Genomic DNA, 21,831 nt, shown 5'->3' on the forward strand with positions numbered 1-21,831 from the left:
AGCTTTCATGTGTATTTAACTTGGATGGTTTAACTTAGTGTCTTTGAAGACATTACTTGGGTGACAAGTAAAGTAATTCATTATTGAAGTTATTTGTCAGTTTCTAATAAAGCACTTGGGGCATTTCACTGTTAAGAGATCAATAGTCAAGTTAAAGAATAACTCATTAGTAGAAAACCAAGGGACAAATTGAAATGTGACTAGTTATTCGAAAACCAAGTAACAAAATAAAAACTGAAATGTGTTAGGAGAAAATAACCTTAATGGAAATCACAAGGGTAAGGCTAGACCCAGTCTCTGCACTGAGTACACTTTTGTGAAACTTATTGGGTAAACACCCCAAATAATAATAAAAAAGGACTTCAAAGATACAACAAAAGCAGGAATATGGCATGTTATCAACACCATATTATATGGGCCAATAATGTGGAATGGGTCAATCAGAATCTGAAGAACAAGGGCAATTTAAATAACTCGGCCAAATAACATTATTAATTTAGTATAAGCATATAAATTGATTTAGTCTAGCTATAAAGCATAATCATGTAAATATGTTATAATTATACTACAAGTTTATTGGAAGCACAGTTTTATTATTTCAAGAAAAGAAATTATTGAGACTGAAAAACCTAGTAGAAACTAGTTTGTTTTTACTGAATTGTAGGACCGAATAATAAAAGATGATATATGGTAACTATCAAAGGTTCTTTTGATTTTAATACTGCTCTACCTCCCAAGGAGAATAAGCTCTACTAAATCTTTCAAACAAAAAATGGGGGCAAAGGGGAGAGGGGAGAAATCACTTTAAAACATAAACAAAGTCCTTAAAATTGCACACAGTCAAGGTAACACCATTTCCAAGTGTAAGCAGATACAGCTTTCCCTTGAAGACGGAGAGTTTACTATTAGGGATTTTTTCAAAGGCAAGACACTTGGAGTAAACAGCGAAACAAAGAAGACCTATTTTAGTCAAAGCCTGCAAACATATGGAACCTGTTAAGGGGATGGTGGCTGCAGAAAGAACTACAAACGAGTTGAAGAGACACCTAAGGCCGTCTCAGAAAGGAAGGGATAGAGGCAGTCGAGGGTGGCTACAAAAGCAGAGTGGGCCAGAGATCAGTCAAATGGGAGGGAGGGCAGATGGTCTTTTCTGTTCCAAAATGTTCAAAGTTAGGGACACTCCTTAGCACACTTTTATTTGACACAAAGAGGGAATTAAGAAGGGACCAAGGGTCTGTTAGAGTGCTTTCTGGATTTGCTTGTGTCATTTCTTTGATACACTTTCCTTGTTTATGTAATTCATCTGCTGCCTTCTTCAAACTGAGGGCTTCACTTGATGCTCTCTTCATAACCTTTGGGTTTTAGTGTAAAAATGTAAACTTATTTAGGGTAAGGTTCACCAGAACACGAGGGATGTTATCTTCCTCTGGAAAATTTCCTGGGAAGATCAAGATTTGTTTTTTGCAAAGTGTAATGCTCGCTTATTTACTAAGTTGAGGACCAGTCTGGACCATGGAAATGGCAATGAAGTTATTTTTTTACAGTATTTTTCATAGTCCATTAAAAATTAATGGACACAGAAAAAAAAAATCGTTAAGTTGGCTTGCTTGGGCACAGTGGCAGAGTGACATTTGATGAGTGAAGGCTCACTGAATGGCACCTGGCAGGAGAGAAAGGTTCCCTGAGATGCTTTAGAGACCCCGACACAGCTACCAGCTACAAGCCAATTTCAGTGTCATTAGCCAAGCTCATAGGTAGTATATGGCCTTGTCCCAGACACCATAAGAAAGAAAAAGCGAGCAAGAGAACCACTTCTTTGAAAAACTGAACTGCTAATGACCAGAATAAACATCTAGAAACATACAAAAAAATGCCATGAATGAAAACAAATCAATTCTATATAATCAACAACAGACTGGAAGTTGGGGACTTCGTCTAATCAGGGCGGTATGTAGCAGATGACGGACTTTACATACATTATACCCGGCCAAATGCAGCTATTCCAGGCTCAGGGTAAGAACACATATGGACACCGTGAGATAATTTGTGGTCACGGTCTGCAAGGCACAAGTAAGTATCAACAAGAACCCTACCTGAGTCCTTGGCTTTCTAGTTTCTCTAATATGGTTGGGACCTCACAGAACCTGCACTTTTCAGTGGGCTATGTATAAGGGAAAGTGTATGGGAGGAAGATCAACAGAGGGTCTTTAGACCCAAATAACACCATAGGAACGAAATAATTCTTTCCACAAAAGAAAACTCAACAAATGTCTATACTATATAAAAATACATCAACAAAATTATAAAAACAGTTTTAACATACAGGAAAAAAAATCCTTTAGTTTTTATGTTCACATATAAATTAAATTAATAAAAGCAAAATAGTCCATCTTCAGTTAAAATTAATATAGAAGAACTCATGGCCTACCAGCCTATTAATCTAACTGACCAAAATTATCCCCCCTGAAATTATTATTCATTTTAGCAAAATAAAAATAAACAGATGCAACAATTGTCCAGTTAGGACAATTATAAAACAAGGAGTATTGATCCAGAGAATGTGGTTCACATATTTTAGTGGGAATGTATTTCATTGACAATCTACCTTCCCTGTTTTTTCTGCATCTTGCCAAATGACCTACGTTTGGACCTGAGTGACAACAGTCCAGATTAAAGATAAGGCATGATGACACAGAGAGGGGAGGCCAGATTTTATTTCAGGGTTGCTAAAGGCAAAATGTAATAAGGGATATCATTTCAAGTCAAGGAGGTGCCAGCCAAAATAAAGCATGGCTTTGGAGACTGGCTTCATCACTTAATAGCTCTGTGACTCCGGGCAAAAATTTCAGCCTAACTGACCTTCCCTTTCTATACCTATAAAACACTTCATACCTCTCTTAGAGGTTATTGTGGGGAATACACAAATGCAAGGTGCTGAGTATAGCAACCAACACAAAGATGAGCTGAGCGGTATGTCCATAAGAACACAGAAAAGCTTCCTTCAGCAGACAGAGGAGAACATCCAAAAGCAGAAATTCCTTCGGCATCTGTTCTAAGGATGAATTTTACATTTTGCCAAACTCATTAAATCCACATGAATGGCAAGTAATGAATGAATCTTAGGTACCTAAATAAATTCACACAAAGAGCTTAAACATTATTTTCAATTCTTCCTGTTATTTATCTAATTTAGAATTGAATTTATACTTATTGTCCAGCCCAATGGATCCCAACTTGTCTGCATTTTAGAGTCACCTGGAGAACACGTGGAAAATACAGCCAGCCACCAGGGTTTTGTTTTGTTTTGTTTTTTTCTAGTGATAATTTTTAAAAAGCAAAGTGGGGATTTGCTTTAATGAATTTGAGTTGATGCCTAGGCACCAGTTGTTAAATTATGTTCCCAGGTGATTCTAATGAACAGCCAGTGCCTAGAACCACTAGTATATAGCTAATCACACTTGAACTATTTTTAAAAAATTATACTCATATGTATTCAGAGTAGTGACTCAAAACAGGTTCAGCTGTCCCCAAAATCTTATTTCAGCCAATTCAAGTTTGGGGCCGTGTTACCATTCTACTCCTTTCTTTAAGAGGCAGAAAAAGCTTAAAATATATAATTAGTCAGCAGAGTTTGAATGGAAGAAAATCCACAAGATCATAATTCAGCAATCTTTTTTAAGATGAAAAAAATGAGCATCTTGGTTTGGATAAAAATGAGCTATGCCGCATAGATTTCCAGTGCAGTTATATAAGAGGGAAAGGTAGATTTTTTTTTTTTTCAAGGCTTTTTCTCTTACATTTATTCTTTCCCTTTTTTTTTTTAAGCCATAAAAAGCAAAGATAACCATCTGAAAGACAAACCTGAGGCAATTCTGCTGCTGATGTGGTTTTCCAGTTCAATGGACTCTGATACACTCCTCTTTCAAAGAGAGCCACAGTGACTCTATTCTAACACTCATTTATCTTACTGAGTGAACCTGAGCAAGTCACTTAATAGGTCTCAATCAAATACACCCCCTGTAAAATGCAATCAGCACATACTACCAAGTTCCCAGAATTGGTATCATTTTTCATGAGCAACTTACCAGTGTGCTGCCATCAGTCCAACGGAAGTCATGTTCAAACATCTTGTCATTGAGGCCTATCCACTGATAGTCATGGCCCACGCCTAAGAGAAGGGAAACAACAGATATTTTTACTACCTTTCCCATATATGGATGAAATGTATCAAAATTATTTTCAGAGTGAATCATGCATTCTCTTTTCTGGCTGGATTTTTATTTAGTTGCTCATAAAAATCTCTCATAGTCTAGCTATCTTTTGTTCTTCTGCCCAATGTGCTTTAAACTAAAAAGCTAATTCACAAACATTGAGAAACATTAAAATATCAGACATAAGAAAATAATTTCCCTAGCAGTTTACTATAATTAAATATTTTTCCCTTCCTTACTCATGATAAAAACTTTCCATTTTTTTTAAATTAAGCTATGCCATTGGCAAAAATTCAGTGACCCAATAAAATGTGACAGATCATTCCCATGCTAGCCTCACTTTGAAAGCCACATGTTTCTTCTTAAAGCATTTTGAACAGTGAATACCTAGATCAGACAGTTCTACAAAACTGTCTTCAAAAATAATTAATTTCATCATGAGACGAATCACTGACAAGAAAACCATGCAAGAAAGTTAATTGAACCTCTGTACAGATTGCTACCTAACAACCAAACTTCTGAAAGCCAGCAGGCATTATGAGAACATATTTAATAGAGCATTGAACAATGCTTCATATCAAAAAAACTGCTACATAAAAGCTAGCTGCCCTCCTCTTTGCTATAGTTTAATAAGTTATTCAGCAGGGCTGGTAGTAAGTTTCATTAGCTTTCATTCTCCGTTTGTTCATGTTCTTAATATGAAACCCACTTTCTATGGCCTAAAATCATTAGCAGCATGGATGAGAACCAATTTTATGCAGAGGGTAGGATTAGGGTGCTATTGACAATTCAATTTTAATTAGTGGGATAAAAAGAACTGAAAGCGATTTTCTCTTTAACTCTGGACAACATGTGCACATCTTCAAAACAGAACTACGAAGGCAGCTGTGACAAGAGTGAGATGGAACCATAAGAAGTGGCCATTTTCCTAAGTCAGAAAATGATCAAGCAGCAACGTCATTGGACTCCACCAACAGCATGCCGTTTCACCCACTATTGCTGAAGACCAGGAAAGGCTTTCCTCTGTTAGAGATGAGTGTTTCTCAAAGTGGGGGTCTCACATAGGAGAGACGGTTTTAAGTAGTTCAGAAGAGGGATTTAATAAGTTGAACCGCAATGGAGGAAGCTACATCTGTTCGGTTAGATACAGAGAAAATGAAGAAGATGGGGACACAGAGCGAAGCTTCAGGAGCCCTGCGTCTATTTGGTACATACGGTTCACAAACATCTGTTCTTCATGAGACAGGATGCTTGTGAGATGCGCGCCCTGCAGACGGCACTCCCGTTCAGCTGCATCCCATGTGCGCCGGTGGGCGAAGTATTTGTAGCACTGCCCTTGGAATTTGTGCCAGCCGTAGTCACACGTCTCTGTGTCTGGAAGAAACAAGGCAGGGGCTTAGTAACTTCACCTATGTCATTCAATCTAGCTTCATGGATCTGAGCGTTGGTAAGAAGACCTAAGCCAGTATCAGTGCAATGTCCCTGAAGTTACATGTTAATAAATTTGGTCATGATGACAAAGGAAGTATGGTAAAGCCAGCTCACTGACTCCTGCCAAGTGGGTGGCTGTACGTCTCTGGACGGAAGAGGCAGTATCTAACTGCAGTTTCCTTGTTTAGAGCCAGTGTCAGCAGGAAAGAAAACTGGCAGAGGGGCCAGACAAAACTTCTCAGGATGCAATGTCTACTGACTCACTTGTAAAGCAACTGGGGCTAAATCCTCACCAACACAACTTTTCTGAGGAGAGCCATTCAAGTGATAAGATAAGAATTCTGGCTAATAGGATTATGAATGCCCTATTCGAATAAGGACTTCAAAGGCTAAGTAGTTCCTTTACCACTTCCCAGAGAGAGCCCTGGGTGGCCACAGGATCTTGTCAAATAAGATTTACAAAGAGAAAAAAAAATAATTGTCATCAGTAGGCAGCTTCTGGGATATAGCTAGGACTGCTGGCCTTTCTCTAAGGGAGAGGAAATAGAGGTAACTCCCTGTATAAATGCATCAGGATTTTAAGTTTCTTTTAAGTTTTTTAAGAATCAAATAACTTGGGTGCCTGGGAGGCTCAGTGGGTTAAGCCTCTGTCTTTGGCTCAGGACATGATCTCAGGGTCCTGGAATCGAGCCCCACATAGGGCTCTCTGCTCATCAGGGAGCCTGCTTCCTCCCACCCCCCCCACCCCCCGGCCTGCCTCTCTCTCTACTTGTGATCTCTCTCTCTGTCAAATAAATAAATAAAATCTTAAAAAAAAAAAAAAAAGAAATAACTTAAGTTCTTCAACTTCGTGCCCCACCTTCCACCAAGCCATACACACACACTCATATATATATGTCTGTTTATATATGTATATGCATATTTTCTCTTTTATAACAGCACACTATAACCAGTGTCCTGGTAGGATGTCAACATTTTTCAAATAAATCTAAATTTTACGCTGACAGGAAGCTTCGGCTGTACGTTCTAGATTCTAGCGTGCCAGTTTTTAAATACTTTTATAGGAAAGCAGTTGGCTCAATGGTACATATTCAATGATGATCACTGGAAATAATTTTGACTATCACAAAACATACCTCAGAAATTCACTGAACTAGTTACACGCAAACACTAACAAAGTTTATAGAATTTTAGGCACCAAGAAAACTTTCCAAATCACCTAGGAACTGCCCTCCCTTACTCTAATCTTCCTGGTTGATGAAGGAAACAAAATCCTTCCAGATGAAATACATGCTTTCTGTATACGTCAGACCTGGGGGCCAAACTGATAGTCAGATAGTCTCCTGTCTGTCACACCATTTGCTCCTCTTTCTGTAATTGTGGGAAAGTATGCATTCTGAGAGCTTTTCATGTTTTCCTGGCTCCAGGGATTTTGACCATCGTCATACAACATATGCAACTTATCTCGGAGAGCGGGCTTTATTTCAGTTTAGTCTATCTGGCTTCTTGTTTGGTTACGGCCAGCTGACTAACTGGTTTAGATACTGCGCCCTGGAAGTTTGAGTTATACTAAAGTGTTTCTGGAGATCACCAAATCTCACAGGAAAAGAATCAAGGCACAGCTAGATGATTTGGGATTAAAGTAGCCCCCAAGGATGAAGTGCAGTTGGGGGACTTAGATGCTATAAATTTCCTTTTGCAATGCTCCCCATGGAAGGATTTAGAAGTGAGGTAGGAGGGGTAGGCAGGAAATGGATCTTCATATTTGAGGGAGTTAGTTTATAAAGGAGGAGAACTGGAAAGATTTTTTAGAAAACTCTACTGCCAAAGTCAGTAATGTATTATTATATCAGCATAGCTTGCCTTAACCATGGAAATTAATAATATTTTAAGTCACAGCTCAAAATTCAAGAGGATCCCTACCTTTCCGAATAAGACATTAGGAAAAAAAAAATGCTTCTATACCCTCATATCCTCTATTAATCCAATGGTTTAGTCCAGTCTTCTTTCTTTGTGTTTTATCATTAAAACAGTTTATCATTAAGTATTTTTTTCTCTTACACCAAAAAACCCAAAGGATCATAAAATTTAGATGTATCACCACATCATCGCTATAACACCTTCTGCAGTTAACAGTTGCATATATTCCTATCAGAACACAGGTCCAAATGGGACTGCTTGTTGGTTTTTGCTAATTTTTTTTATTCATCTATCCTACTGAAACCATAGACTTATGGTCCTAATGATTATGAATATATGTGCAAACACTACTTAACAAAGTGACTCTTTATTGAAAAAAAAGCCAAATATCCACGTGGATTTACTTAATTATTATTCATGAATTCTCTAAATATGTAATGAAGGACTAGGCATCCCGCAGCATCTTCTAGGATGCTATTCTGATAGCAGTTATTAGAAGCAGTGTGTTTTTCCAATTTCACCTAAAAAGAGCACGATACACATTTCATTCATTAAAAGCAACACATTTGGGTGATATTTTTGTAAAAATCATCTGACATAGGGAAATACTTCTTACACTTTAAGACTACTATAATGCATGGGTTATATCACAAAGACCCACATTTAGTTGTGTGTGTGTGTGTGTGCTGGCTGCCTGTGTGTGTTGTAAGGGAAAGTGTGACAGCTCCCATTCATCACTACAGAAGCCAAAACTATCACTTTTAAACAATTTTACTAAAAATGTATTCTCTTTATGTCATGTAGGTAATATTTTCAACATCCGGGACATAGAGCTGTCAAGCCTTAAGAAACTGTTAACATTTTGGTGCTTTTCGCTGGTGAGTCCTACCCCTGACTTTGGTTTGGGGCAACCAGTGTGTACAGAATTGTCTCCATACTGTTCTAAGATCCCCTTCTAGAGTTTATGTCGGTTATCACTACCAAAATAGGTCCCTTATTCCAGAGTTGCTGGGAGTTGGGAAGTTACTAATGCAGAGAAGAAAAGGTCAGCTGAAGAAACAACAACACAGTCATTGCTGAAATTTGGATAGAAAACTGTTTAGACAACAATGCTGCTGTTAATGAAAAAAACATTTGTTCTTAGGCAACCTGCAAAGAGGAGAAAAAAATCTTTCAGGGTCCTGGCAATAAATCACAGAAGCACAGCTGCGTCGGGTAAACAGACCGGGAAAGCTGTTTCTCAGCAAATAATGGCAATGAAAGTATACTCGCTTTAAGACAAAACAGAATGTACCTGAAAACTAAGTGGTACTACAAATGAGAGAAGAAAAGCAAAACCTTTTTAATACACATGTAAATAAAATGCTTATCTGTGAGAGTTACTTTGAAAGTGTGAAGATACTGAGATAAACCTGGGCCTTAAAAGGCAGCCTAGGTTCATTTTTCCCACTCTCTAATTTACTAGCTGTGTGACCTTGAATACATCACTTCTCTGAGCCTCAATTTCTGGCCCATTTAGCCACACAGAGATACTGTCAACTAAACGAAATGATGTACCTGGGAACATCTGATAAACTATAAGGCATTCAACAAATAGCATCTCTTTTTATTCCCTGCCAAGAATTAAGTTGAGTCACCAGACTGGGGATCTTGTCTAGTTTGCTCCAAGTTCTACCTCCAGTACCCAGGATAGCACTTGGAAGACAGTAGGTGCTCCGTAAACATTTGCTGAATGAGTGATTTTTTGAATTGCTGCTCGGACTTGGAACTAAGGGAAGCCAGAATCGTTGTAGCATATGTGATACTTCAAGGATCTCACCCTTACGTTTTCTTCAAGAAATGGCATCTTTCTTACTGTTTTCCTTAAGAAAAGGATGAGACCGGTCCGTTTTCATATTTACCTTTTAAATTCTAAATAGACTCATCCTATGCAACTAGAAAAAAAAAAAAACTAGAAATGAAGCCATTACCTACCCTTTTTGATGGGCAGTTCAATACGTGCCACTTTCGGTTTTGTTCTAATTGTGGTGACATCTGGATTAACACAGTAAAGCAGAATGTGGGGCCAGACCAATGTGTCTGAGTGTCTAATGCATTTCCATTCTGTCTGGTGGAATGGAAGTTTGGCACTGGGCATTTTTGTCAAAGCCAAACCACTGTATGACTTTAAGTAAAGGAAATCAAAATTTCAAAGCTGAGTATAGCCGAACGTGCAATTTGTTTCTGATTGATGACTAAGAAATGTTACCATTAACCACCTAAAATACATTCTCAGGTTGGCCATAAAATACCAATTACAGGGATCATGAGATTCAAGCAATCATGAACACAGGCCTTTGTTTCATTCAGAAAAAGCAGATGCTTCTTGTAGTAGGAAAATTCCCCGTTGAGCAGATTTACAATACCTTTTATGTAACATTTACCAAGCCAAAGCTAATGCATTCTAACAGCTATACCAATGCATTCTCCAGAGATGACTGATGACGAAAAATAAGCCCATTGACTCCCAAGTGCTTAGGAGGAGAAAATAAAGGCAGCTAGCACTGAATTCGATACTCCTTGGTACAAGCTACACAGATGGATTAAGGTCAATGCTTAGTTTGTCCTCAGTAAGAATACTGACAACAAGGTTCCTTTTGTGAGCTAGATGTCCTTAAATTCAGCTCAGTGTGCCTGTCTGCAATTTTGTTCTATCAGCAAAACATCAGTGATTAAATCAATGCTGTTTTCCATGGGCTATGGACACATAAGGACACTGAACATACTTAGGTAATCCGTGAATTTCCTTTGCAGGAAAAAACATGCTGTATGGCCAACATTGCTGAAAACACCCAATAATTGTGCCAAAAAGCCGTCCAGAAGTAACATTTGAAATGAAATAGCTATCCTGTTCATCCTACAGATGTTGCATGAGCTCTTACCTTGTTCACAAAGTGCACCAACATAGCTCGGAAGGCAGAGGCACCTGAACGTATTAAAACCATCAACGCATGTGGCTCCATTGCGACAGGGGTTAGAGTGACATTCATCAAAATCTGAAATAAAATCATAAAAGGCCACAAAAATACTTTCAGAAAAGGTCAAAGGATCCTAATTAGTATAAGGTTACCAGATAAAGAACAGAAAGAACAGCCAGTTAAATGTCAATTTCAGATTTTAAGAAAATAATAATTTTTTAGTATAAATATATCCCATGCTGTATTTAGGGCTACTTACACTCAAAAATTATTCTTTTCTTTTAACCCAAAATTCAAATTTAACTGACCTTCCTGCACTTGATTTCCTAAATCTGGCAACCCTAAAAAAATTTCAAAGTTATTCATAGGAGGGTCATTTTCTCCATTGCTTTTAGATGGGCACATGAATCCTAGAACTGACAAAGAAATCCCTGGAACATTCTACCCTCAATCTTAGCTCATGCTCTGATTACCATACCTGTGGAATACTGAAAATATGTAACTGGCCTGACTGGGCCTTTTCCTTTCCATTCCATCCTTCATTCTGCTGACTGTCATCTCCTTCAAACACAGACATGATAATTTACTCTTTGGCTTTCAAACATTCAAGATATCCCAACTGCCCAGGGCAGAGATCTTCCAAGTGTAGTCCCTGGACCAGCAGAATAAGCATTACCTGAGAATGTCAGAGAGGCACATTCCCAGTGGCCCCCCGAACCAGACCTCCAGAATCAGACCTTGGGGCGGGGGATGGGAACAACTGGTATTGTAGAAGCCCTGCCCATGATTTTGATGCCCACTGAAGTCTTAAAAATCCCTCTACTAGAGTAGGAAGTAAACTCGTCTGTACATTGGATTCAGAACCTTCTCAGACCTACCCATATCCACCCGGCTTTCAAGGTGAAAGCCACAAACCCATACATAGGCATGCCTGAACAGTCGCAGTCACCTAAATGTATTCTGCCATCTGTGGTGTCTGTGCCTTTGTTTGCTGTGTCTAAGTCTTGTCCCACCAGCTTTTTTTTTTTTTGTCCCACCATATTTTTTTTTTTTAAGAAAAGGAAACCTAAATAAAAGTGAGAGTAAAAGGAACTGATTTAGTAAAGAGACAATGATACTCCTTGAAACCCAAAAAGACGAGGACAACAACCTCAAAACTTATGCAGGTAGAGGTGCGTCAGGCTGGCCTCTGGAGAGAACTAGAGAAGGATCCTGCCCATCCCACCTCAGAGGAGCAAGTTAACTCAAAACACAAAAACTAAACTCCTTCATTTTTAAATACGGCTTTCTAAAATTTTTTGTGTATTTAAATTGATTATTGATATGCAGATCTGGGGAAAGAGATTAAAATAGTTCCTTACTATTTAGGCAACTTGACATTTGTAAAGCCTATCTGTAGAAACTATAAAAAGACACTGTTCACCTCACTAAGCTTCACTGAGTTTTGGGTATATTAACAAAATTCAGCAAACACCTGTCCCCATTTCCCAGACTCCACTTAAATTACTCTATGATTTTAACGTCATTTAACAAATAATTCATTTACACATGGGTTTCTCTGAAATCCTTTGAGCAATATAAATTCTGCCCAATATATCTTCTGGAAAAGCATTACACTCTTTCAGACAAGAACATCTTACCAAGTTCACACTGGTCGCCACTGAATCCCGGCACACAGGTGCACACATAGGAAGTTTCAGTAGGGTAACAGGTGCCTCCATTAAGGCACGGGTTCGTTTTGCAACGATCGGGTCCTACCATATTCAGGAAAGTAAGAAAAGCAATTAGGCTCATATCCAGGTTTCCATGTTTTGTAGCATAAATTGCCACTGATTGCTACCATAATGTAAGCTTTACCATTTATAGCAATTTAGATACTATGCATAAAAATTAACATTAACTTTACTCTCTGGAGTGTTTCTTGGCATTATAACTAATCGTTACAAATCGCATATATTCATTTCTGGGATTCAGTCATCATTATTTCTAAGCAATATTTTGTACAGTATCTGGCAACTAATATATTCTACTGCAGATTTAGTCGGCATGATAATGGCAATTGATTTTAGTCAAAAATGATTACACATATGTGCACAGTGAATGGAAAATGTATTCTTTTAAACGAGGTTAGTTCATGTGAAATGGTTGGATACACAAAACATGCATTCTTTTTAGCAGTTTGGCTTGTTATCATCATTTGAATTATTATTGCCTTTTACCACTTAATGCTCAGAAACTGTTTTTCTTCGAAAGTGTGCACTGAAGTCTCTTCTGCTACATTAATATGCTTTTTCCAAAAACACGTTCCAAATGTACTCCTTTAAACTATACTTGAAGAAAAGCAACACATAAATTAAGCTCTACTGTATAAAAACAGACCCAAAGACAAAAATCTCACCTAAAATGAGACCCCCATTTTTTTGAAACCCCCAATTTTTATTACAGTTTTTCTTATTAGAACACAAATAAAATCGACACTCCTAGAAGATAAATGTAAAGGCCAGAGACACAAATTTCTGAGAAACACTTTAAGATATGTTTCCTAAAGGCAAATATTTTTACAATACTTCAAGCACATATATTATTCTGTGGTATTGCTTGGATAATTGTATTTAAATGAGTTGCTTCTATTTATTATTTGAATGAGTTTTCAGAATTGCTTTTGTTTCAAAATGTTTAAAAATTCGGATGAGAGTCAAAAGTCTTACAAAATAATTGAGACAAATAGGTTATATATGGAATAAAAACCATATTTTCAAGAATCTTCAGTCCTGAAACCCTGAAGCAATTACACATGAAAAAAAAAGATATCTACTTATGAAGCACAAACTTAAGGAACATTCAAGTAAGGAGGCACTGCTCTAGAAGGTAACTGAGCCTTTCCACACAACAAAGTCAAACTCAAACTATCTAAATGTAAAGTAAATTCTGGACTAGGAGAAAGACTTGACAGATAAGACATTCACATGCATGAGTTCAACATTATAATCAGGTTGATTCAGATGCTTACACCTACTTCTTCAAAAATGACCCTAATTTTTCTAAGACTCTTTCTCCTATAGTTCTAAAAATATGCAAAATCTCCCTAGCCATTTTAGCCTTCTGCCTTTGAAAGGACACTGCTTCTCTGTCAAGGACGCCATCCACAACACATCTACACGCTGCCCTCGATGCAAAACCAAAATGACACGTATGTGACAGTGCTTGATAAAACTGTGACGTGCCACACAAATGTGAAGTATTATTATTATTCCCACCACAGACTCCAGACACCATGCTGAGACTATGGACAAGGACTTGGCAAGAGAGTGGGTCCTCTGTGAACCTAAAGTAGTTTAGATCAGGAGAAAAGTTTTGTTTTGACGAATTCTGTTCTTCCCTAAACAGTTTGTATTACTCTCTGAAAGTTGAACCTACGAGAGAGAAACCAGGCAATCCAATGTGAGCCACTGTTTACCGAATTCGCCTAAGGTCACAATTTGCTTTGCAATGAAGACGCAGGCTCTCATTCTAGGTAAATCCTGTGGTCTGGATGGATTACTGGCACAAATTTCTCATCCATCAGTCAAACCTAACTCTCTATGACTTACCCATGATTTCTGTATTGTATTTCATCAACCTGAGGAACTTTCAACTAAATTATAAGAGAATAAATATTGGCCAGATTACTAGGTTATCATTTACAGACTAAATATAGAATGACAGTAACAACAACAAAAATCCATCAACCACCTCCAATTAACTGTATTCACCAAATACTCTAAGTCATTTATAAAAGTTGCACTTTATGATTGATTATTTTACTCTGTCTGAAGCACAACAAACAGAGAACCATTAGCGGCAAAAAGATAACATTGAAACGGTGGGGAGAATAATTCCAACTATATCCATGCTGTAAAATATATTCATTAAAATAAAACATATTTTCAACAACACAGCCCTTGAAGTACGGATTTTTATTTATTTTCTTTTTCACTAGGTCACTAGGTGGTAATGGCTATTTGTGGATTCCACTGACATTGTTATTTAAGTAACATTATTAGAAAATACCCCATTAAAGAAGACTTGTCAGCATTATCAAGCTAGATTAAAAGGACAATAAACTCTACAAAGTAAATATTCTAAGATATCTAGTTTATAAATAATTAAATATCAATTATTCATTTTTATACTATATTAATTGGTAACCAGCAAAGAGCAATGAAAAGACCATGACTTTGGAGTGGAGCTGATCTGGGTTCAAATCCCACCAATGCCATGGTGCGTGTGGCTATGCAACCACAAGCAAATTACAGAACTTCTCTGAACATCCACATCCCGCCCTTCTAAGTAGGGATAATAATATGGGGATGATGATAATAATAACATAGCATTTTTGTGAAGATCATGTAAGAGAGTCTGTATGAACCAATATCAAATTCATGCTTGCTGTCCATTCAGTTAAAAGAAAAAAAATAGGTCCTCTTTTGACAGGCAGGATGCAAATATATACCCCCTTCCCCTTCCCTGCCCCCACACCTGGCTAGGCACTGGGCTAGAAGCATTATACAGATTATCGGGAACACGGAATTACACAAAAGTATGAACTGATAACTGATATTGCACAAACTATGTGGATGTTTATTAGAGTTATTTACCACTCAAAAAATTTTAAAGGCCTGACAGATTTTGATATTGCCATAATAGCACCCGTCAATGAGAGATTTTTAAAAATGGGATTTCCCCCCGTTTTTAAACTAAGATGTGTAACTACAGGGCATATGACAAAGCAATATTTTAGTTATAGGTAAAACCAAATTGAATCTTTATATTTCACTTTTTCTATGTCATAACTGTATGTTGTTTCTAAAACCCAGAAGAATACAAAGAATATCTATAAAGCCCAGAAATACTCTACACTTATTTTCTTTGCCTCTAATTATGGACTCAGTAATGTGGCCTGTCCCATGGTTATGTGAATAACATAACAATCTCCACTGATTTAATATCACAATAAAAACTATATGCATAGATGTGTTAGGATCAAGGGACTGTTTCCAAGTTTGGAAACAGATTTATCAATGTTGTGACCTTACCTGGTAAATAGACTGCTGTGCCTTCCACTGACTCTTCATTAATGCCAATCAGGAAACCGGTTTCATTAGAAGTTTCCAGAAGGGAAAATGATGGTGTTGGAAGCTCAGTATTTAACTCTGCAATGCTTACTGTTGCCTGATTATTGGAATCAAGAATTCTTGTCGTTACTTGCTGTTCTGATGTTGGTACTGTGTAATCCTCCCCTCTGATCAAAGCTGCATGGGTTTCAGGGTTTATTTCCAGAGAGGAAGGAACGGTGGGCCACTCAGAAGTCTGTGGGCTGGGCTGAGGCACGACATCTGCCTCAACTCCATAAATTGCAGAAGCAGAAGTAGAATGTGGCCACAGTGTAGCACCTTCTAACTTAGTTTCACCTGCAGTTGTGACCATAGTTCCAGGCTCAGGGGTTCTAATATTGCTCGTCATTGTTTCTCCAGAAAGTTGAATATTGGCTTGGGTTTGGGAATCTTGGAGAATCTCAGTTCCCTCTTCAGCAGTCAGTTCTGTGGAAGAAGTTTCCATTTGTTCTAATAACTTAGGATGACTTTCATCTTCTGAAGGTTCTAATCCAGTGTCAGGAGATAAGGATGGAGGCTCGGTTATGTGAAGGAGCTCTTCATTCAATGATGTGAAAGTCACTTCCATATCTGCCAGACTTCCTGGAGACCTCTGAGATGTGGCAGCATCTGTACCAGGCAGAGTACTTGCTGCATGGTCCTCTGTGTGTTCAGAGGCTCCACTGCCTAAGTAGACAGTGAGCAGAGATGACGGTGTCTGAGAGGATAACTTTTCAAAAGCTGAAACTGCTGATGTTGTATCAGTGTAATCTGAGGGATTGGATCCTTCCATCAGGTTAGGTGCCTCTGTTAAACTCTGAGCCATAAGGTGGATAGTACCAATACTTACGTAGGGTGTAGGATCGATCAGTGCCTCCTCAGATCCTGATGAGAATTCTGGCTGAAAAGAAGGACCTACATTTTTCTTTTCATCATACTCATCCTGTGTCTCCAAATGGCCCAACGTTGATATTACTTCACTTTGGTCTGCAATAGCTTGACCATCAGACAAAGTACTTGATTCAAAGATGTCATCTAGGACTTTTGCTTCACTTTTCGGTTCTTCAATATCTGGATTAACTGTGGCAGATGTACTAGGAAGGAGCAGGGATGTTGCTGTGGGAAGCAAAATATCTAACTCTGCTTCTGTGCTAGGAAGAGGGAGCCCAGGTGTGAAGGTAAAGCCCATGGGATCTAAGTGGCTTCTGTCTTCAGAAGGCATTGATTCATTATGTGTTGTCTGCATGTAGTTAGCCAGAATTGGGTCACCAGAACCCTCAAAGTTTTCTTCAGTTAAAGAAAGGTTAACCGCTGCCTCATACTTCTCTTGAACTTGAGTGCTTTCTTCGCTACTGCCAAGTGGTCCTGATAGTACCTCTGGATCTATGTCCGTTTGCATTCCAAGGATGTCTACATATATAGGTTTAGTGTGATCAATATCTATGATAGTATTTTTATCTGATGTCAGCTCAGGCAGAATTTCAAGAATGGTACTCTCTGTAATTGTCAATATTAAATCCTTGTCCTCTTTGTCCAGATCTATAATGATGTTTTCAGTGGTTTTTCTTCTGTTAGGTTTTATGGTGGAATCCTCAAATCCTCTGAGATGGTCTTGGAAACTATCTGCAGCATCTTCTGTGGCCCTCTCGTATGACACTGTATTTGACAGTGTGCTAGTTGGATCAGGGGAGCTTTCATTCTGCTCTAAATCAAGAGGCAGCAACATTGAAACTGTTGGGAATCCATCAACAGTAACAGCTTCAGCACTTGGAACCTCAGAATGTTTTTCCAGGGATCTATCAGAAACAAATGTGGTGCTTCCTTGCCTGTTTGCCTGAGTAGTTCCAGAAGTGTGGACTAAATCAACCATATCCAATTCCCCAGATCCCTCTCCAGAATGTTCATAAAGCAAGTCAGATGGTTTTGGTGCTGATGTAACAAATCCTATTGCTGTTTCAAGACCATACGTTCTAGCCAGAAAATCAGAGGGAGGGACTGGTGTTTCTTTTGTTTCCACTGTTGAAGAATTCTCATCAGAGACTTGTTCAGTCACTGGTTGAGGTCTACTAGTCTGGATTTCTTCCGCCCGACCGTGGGTCTGATTTTGAGGATGTTCAGTATCTGTGGAGAAAGTGAGAGGTGCCATAGAAGGTCCTTCAGTTCTGGTGTCACTTAAAATTTTTAGTAAGGTTGTGCTAGACGTTGTCTCACTATCTTCAGAGAGGCTGTCTGTTTTGGAAATGGGTGGTCTAACTTCATTTGCTACATTTTCCATTTTCTCATAGTCTTCTGTTGTATCGCTTATGAGGCCGGTTTCTAAACTCTCCATGCGAGAAGGCTGGGGAGAGAATGTGGTAACGATTTGCTCCATTTCAGTAAAATTCACTGAAGCTGTAATAGCCAAAACTTCTTCTCCTGATCCCAGTCCGGAGAATAAAAGATCAGCATCTGACTCTATCATCGTTGGCCTCACAACTTTGGGAAAAGGTTTTATAGTTTCCTCCTTTTGGATTGGAGAACCTGTAACTAAACTTTCAGCTGATACAGATTCAGTCACTGAGGTAGTAGCTAAGAAAAAATGGGATTTTTCAGTAACTTCAGGGAGAGCAGTATAGAGTTCCAAGCCCTTTAACTCTGGATTTGGAGTAGACACATCAGTGAAGGAAATGCCTTCCTTCTCCATTTCCTCAGCAGTACTGTCAGTCCAATTCACTGTTCGTGTAGAATAATCTGTGGATCGGAGTCCAGTTTCAGTAAATGTCTGTGAATCAAACATTGTTTGTTCTGGTGCAACCGGACTTTGAGGGGATTCAAAAGACTTTGGCTCCTGAATCTTTTCCTCTGATGCTGTCTCACTTTCAATTCCTTGCCTTACAGGGTTGACTTCTTGCATGGACCATAATTTGGCTGGCTCCATAGTCTGGGGAAAATTCACTGAAACTGTGCCACTGACTGTCATTTCCACCTTTTCTGTTGTGGCTTCAGTACCTTCAGCTTCTGCTATTGGTAAAATCGTGGTCCTTTCATTGGCTTCATTAATAGCATCTTCTTCTCCCAATCCTTGGTCAATGAATGGGGAGTCTGTACCAGAAACATTCCCCACAGCACTAGGAAACACTTGGTCCACAGAGCTGCTTACTGAGACCAGCTGCTCCCCTGAGCCCTCAGCTGAGGCTGTGAACTCTTCCCAAGGGAAGGTGGAAGTGCTGACCGAGGTACTCCTCAGTCCTTCTGAGTCAGCTCTATGGTTAGTGTGATCTGAAGCAGGTATTACAGATGATGAAATCTGGGCATCCTGAAATGCTGCATCTCCAGAGCCTTCCATCATTACCATTCCTTCTTTTGCTATGGGATAAGTTACTGTTGAGTACTCTCTAAAGTCACCACTGAAATCTTCTTCCAAAGGAAAATCTGTAGAAAAGCCCTTTATTCCTGGCCCATGATTTTGTTCTCCTGAGACTTCTGAAATCAAGTTTTCTTTGGATGTTTGGCTTACAATTTCAGCAACCTCTCTGTCCATTACAGTACTCAAAACTAATCCTGTTGGCTCATAAGGGAATACAGTTTCCACATGGGGAGACAAAGTGCCAGCTGCTTCCTTCCTGGTTGGACTTTCAGACTCTAAATTTAATGAAAATGAAGACGCAGTGACTGTTTCTGGGTCAGCAGCAGCTTCTCCAGAGCCTGGCTCCATAGAGAGAGAGGCGGGGCTCCCTGGAATAGTGGACAGCCCCTCCTGAACCTCAGGTTGACTGCTACTGCTGGGCTTAGCAGTCTGTGCCCCCAGACTGTCTAAAACATTTGATTCTGTAAAGACAAGAGTAGAACTTGTCATTTCATTTTCAGACTCTGTGGGTTTTGTTGAGGACATAAAACTGTTCCTGGTAGCAGATGCTGAATCGCCAGATGTTGGTTCACTTGAGCTTTCTAATTCAGAAGGTAAAATCAATTGATCTGATCTTGGTGTTGATGAATATACCTGAACTGTAGAAGCTATACCTGGGGTTCCCTCCTCATCTTTCCTTTTCATTCCATCAAGAGATGTACTGAAGACCCACTCAGAAGTGTCTGCTTCCCCTCCAAATTTGGTAGGTGCTACTTCTGCAGAAGGTTGTTGAGAAACGGAGTAAAAGGTCGTTGCAGAAATATCAAAAAGACCTTCTGTGATCATGATCTTGCTGGTGTCTAAAGTAACCAGTGTATCCGTAGTATTTCTCTGTGATAAATCAGTTGTCAAAGTGAACATTTTCTTTTTATCTTCTTCGGCTTCTCCAGAGCCTTCTGGAAATGGAATTGAAGGACTCCCTGAGAGCTCTACATTTTCTCTAGGGGTTGTTTCTACCCAGCTTTCTACAGTGGACAATGGGCCATCAGGGAGGGCATTTCCTGTGAAGGCAACTGATACTTCCTCTGAAACATCTGCTGACACAGAACTTGGAACTATACTTGGAGTATATGCGATAGAAGTACTTTTGTCGGCCTCTTCATCAAATGTTCCTTCAGTAGCCCTCAAAAAGATTTTTTGAGATTCTTGGTCAATGGCAGCATCTCCTGAAAACTCTTCAGAAAACAGAGTTACAGGTTCCATATGTTCATGGACCAGATTATCAAGTTGAGGCTCTCTCTCTGTGACTGATTCTGGCCCCTCTGTGGCTTTTCCCTCATGGAACGGGACTGTGGGGAAAACATCAGGCTCACCACTTGAAAAATGTTCGGGTGTTTCAGGGTAAGTCTCAGGCTTCCACGTAAGTTCAAACGACTCGGTTGTTTCTTTTGATTCATTAGGCTGCACGGCTGTAGACAATCCGGTCTCGGTGATCACAAACAGATGTGTTTCACTTTCACCGCTGTCTGAAAAATTTTGAGAAGGTGCAACACTCTCAAACTGGCCACGTCTAGCTTCTGCTGCTTCTGGGTCCTTGGGCACAGTGGTAACTAGCTGCTTCCCGTTAATGTACTGAACTGATGGGGTGGTCGTGACGTCCGTAGCGTTTGCACACTCTTCGTCTTCCTCTTCATCTTCTTCACTGTGGTACAGATCTATTTCAATAAACTCGGGTAAAATTTCAGCAATTAGCTCGTGCTCTGGATCTGTTTCTTCACTACAAGGTTCATCTTCTTTAGATTCTGAATCTATTGGATGACCACTTACACTCAAATCACTCATTCGACCTGAAAAAAACAAAGAGTTTTCACAATACTTGAATAGAAGATTTGGCAGTGTACGACAGAAGAAATCGACAGCAAGGCTGACTGATCACACTCATGCACACAAAGAAGAATTCGAATCTTTTCACATAGAGTGCAACTACCCTTCTACACGTGGCTCTCAGTCTCCAAACTTGTGGATTCACATTAACTATCGGAAAAATAAACTCAATATAAGATTATAGGAACAGGTTATGAGAACTCTTCAACATGTTTAACAAAGCAAGACCCTTAAAATGAAACAAGGAGTCACATATATACATTGTAATTGTGAAATGTGGAAATTCATATGCATGTGAACTGAAAAAAAAAAAAAAGAAAAATTAAGACCATTTCACCAAATCATACAGAAAAAGTAAGCGATTATTGTTTTATGTAAGGGGAGTCTGAGACACCCTCTATTCGGTAAGGAAATAAGAAGAGATTCCTTCTCTTGCCATAATCTGTCCTAGAGAAGACTGGTTTCAGGAAAGTAAAAGAGAGGGTCTTTACAGATCTTTCACAGTGCAACCACAGCCCCTCCCCAGTGTAACAGTGAGACAAAATTTAGCTGCAAAGGCTGTAGCCATGGGCCAGACACCCAGGCAGGAGGCCATGCATGGAGGCTCCACGCAGGGAGAGCTCACTGAGAACACCAAGAAGGAAGGAAGGGCCCCCCACACTTCACACCTTTGTCCTTCATGAGAGGTGATCTGGATTGGGTCAGTTACAGTTCCTTTTATTAACATTTCTCCAAGGAAAGTTCAAGAGTCACATCTAAACATCTGAACTAGCACACTTTAAATAACACATATCCTGAGAACACTCTTTTGTAAATTGTAAATTGCTATAAGGTACCAACCACTAAGCTCAATGGACTCTTGTGCTTCCAGAATTACACAAGCCAAACGCCTTGTCTGGGCACCAGGAAGGAGGAAATTCTGGGCCATCACTTTTATCAGAGTGTAATTCAGTTGTCCTAGGAGAGATTTC

General features: G+C 39.1%; 1 protein-coding gene across 4 annotated transcripts in view; it reads right to left on the bottom strand.

The window, feature by feature from the left end:
- Window positions 1-21,831, bottom strand: part of VCAN (versican) — a 109,405-nt gene that overhangs the window by 22,497 nt on the left and 65,077 nt on the right. For 2 of the 4 annotated variants that reach the window (XM_032847135.1, XM_032847140.1), the window contains 5 exons: window positions 15,595-20,823; window positions 12,160-12,273; window positions 10,484-10,597; window positions 5,427-5,585; window positions 4,086-4,168 (listed from right to left, as the gene is read on the bottom strand). In XM_032847135.1, the coding sequence (XP_032703026.1) occupies window positions 4,086-4,168; window positions 5,427-5,585; window positions 10,484-10,597; window positions 12,160-12,273; window positions 15,595-20,823 (5,699 nt within the window). The remainder of the gene's footprint in view (window positions 1-4,085; window positions 4,169-5,426; window positions 5,586-10,483; window positions 10,598-12,159; window positions 12,274-15,594; window positions 20,824-21,831) is intronic. The other 2 variants (XM_032847149.1, XM_032847158.1) reach the window with 1 other exon arrangement.

The sequence above is a fragment of the Lontra canadensis genome, unplaced genomic scaffold (assembly GCF_010015895.1).
Source record: "Lontra canadensis isolate GAN:19392208 unplaced genomic scaffold, GSC_riverotter_1.0 scaffold4, whole genome shotgun sequence".
Classification (NCBI taxonomy): Eukaryota; Metazoa; Chordata; class Mammalia; order Carnivora; family Mustelidae; genus Lontra; species Lontra canadensis.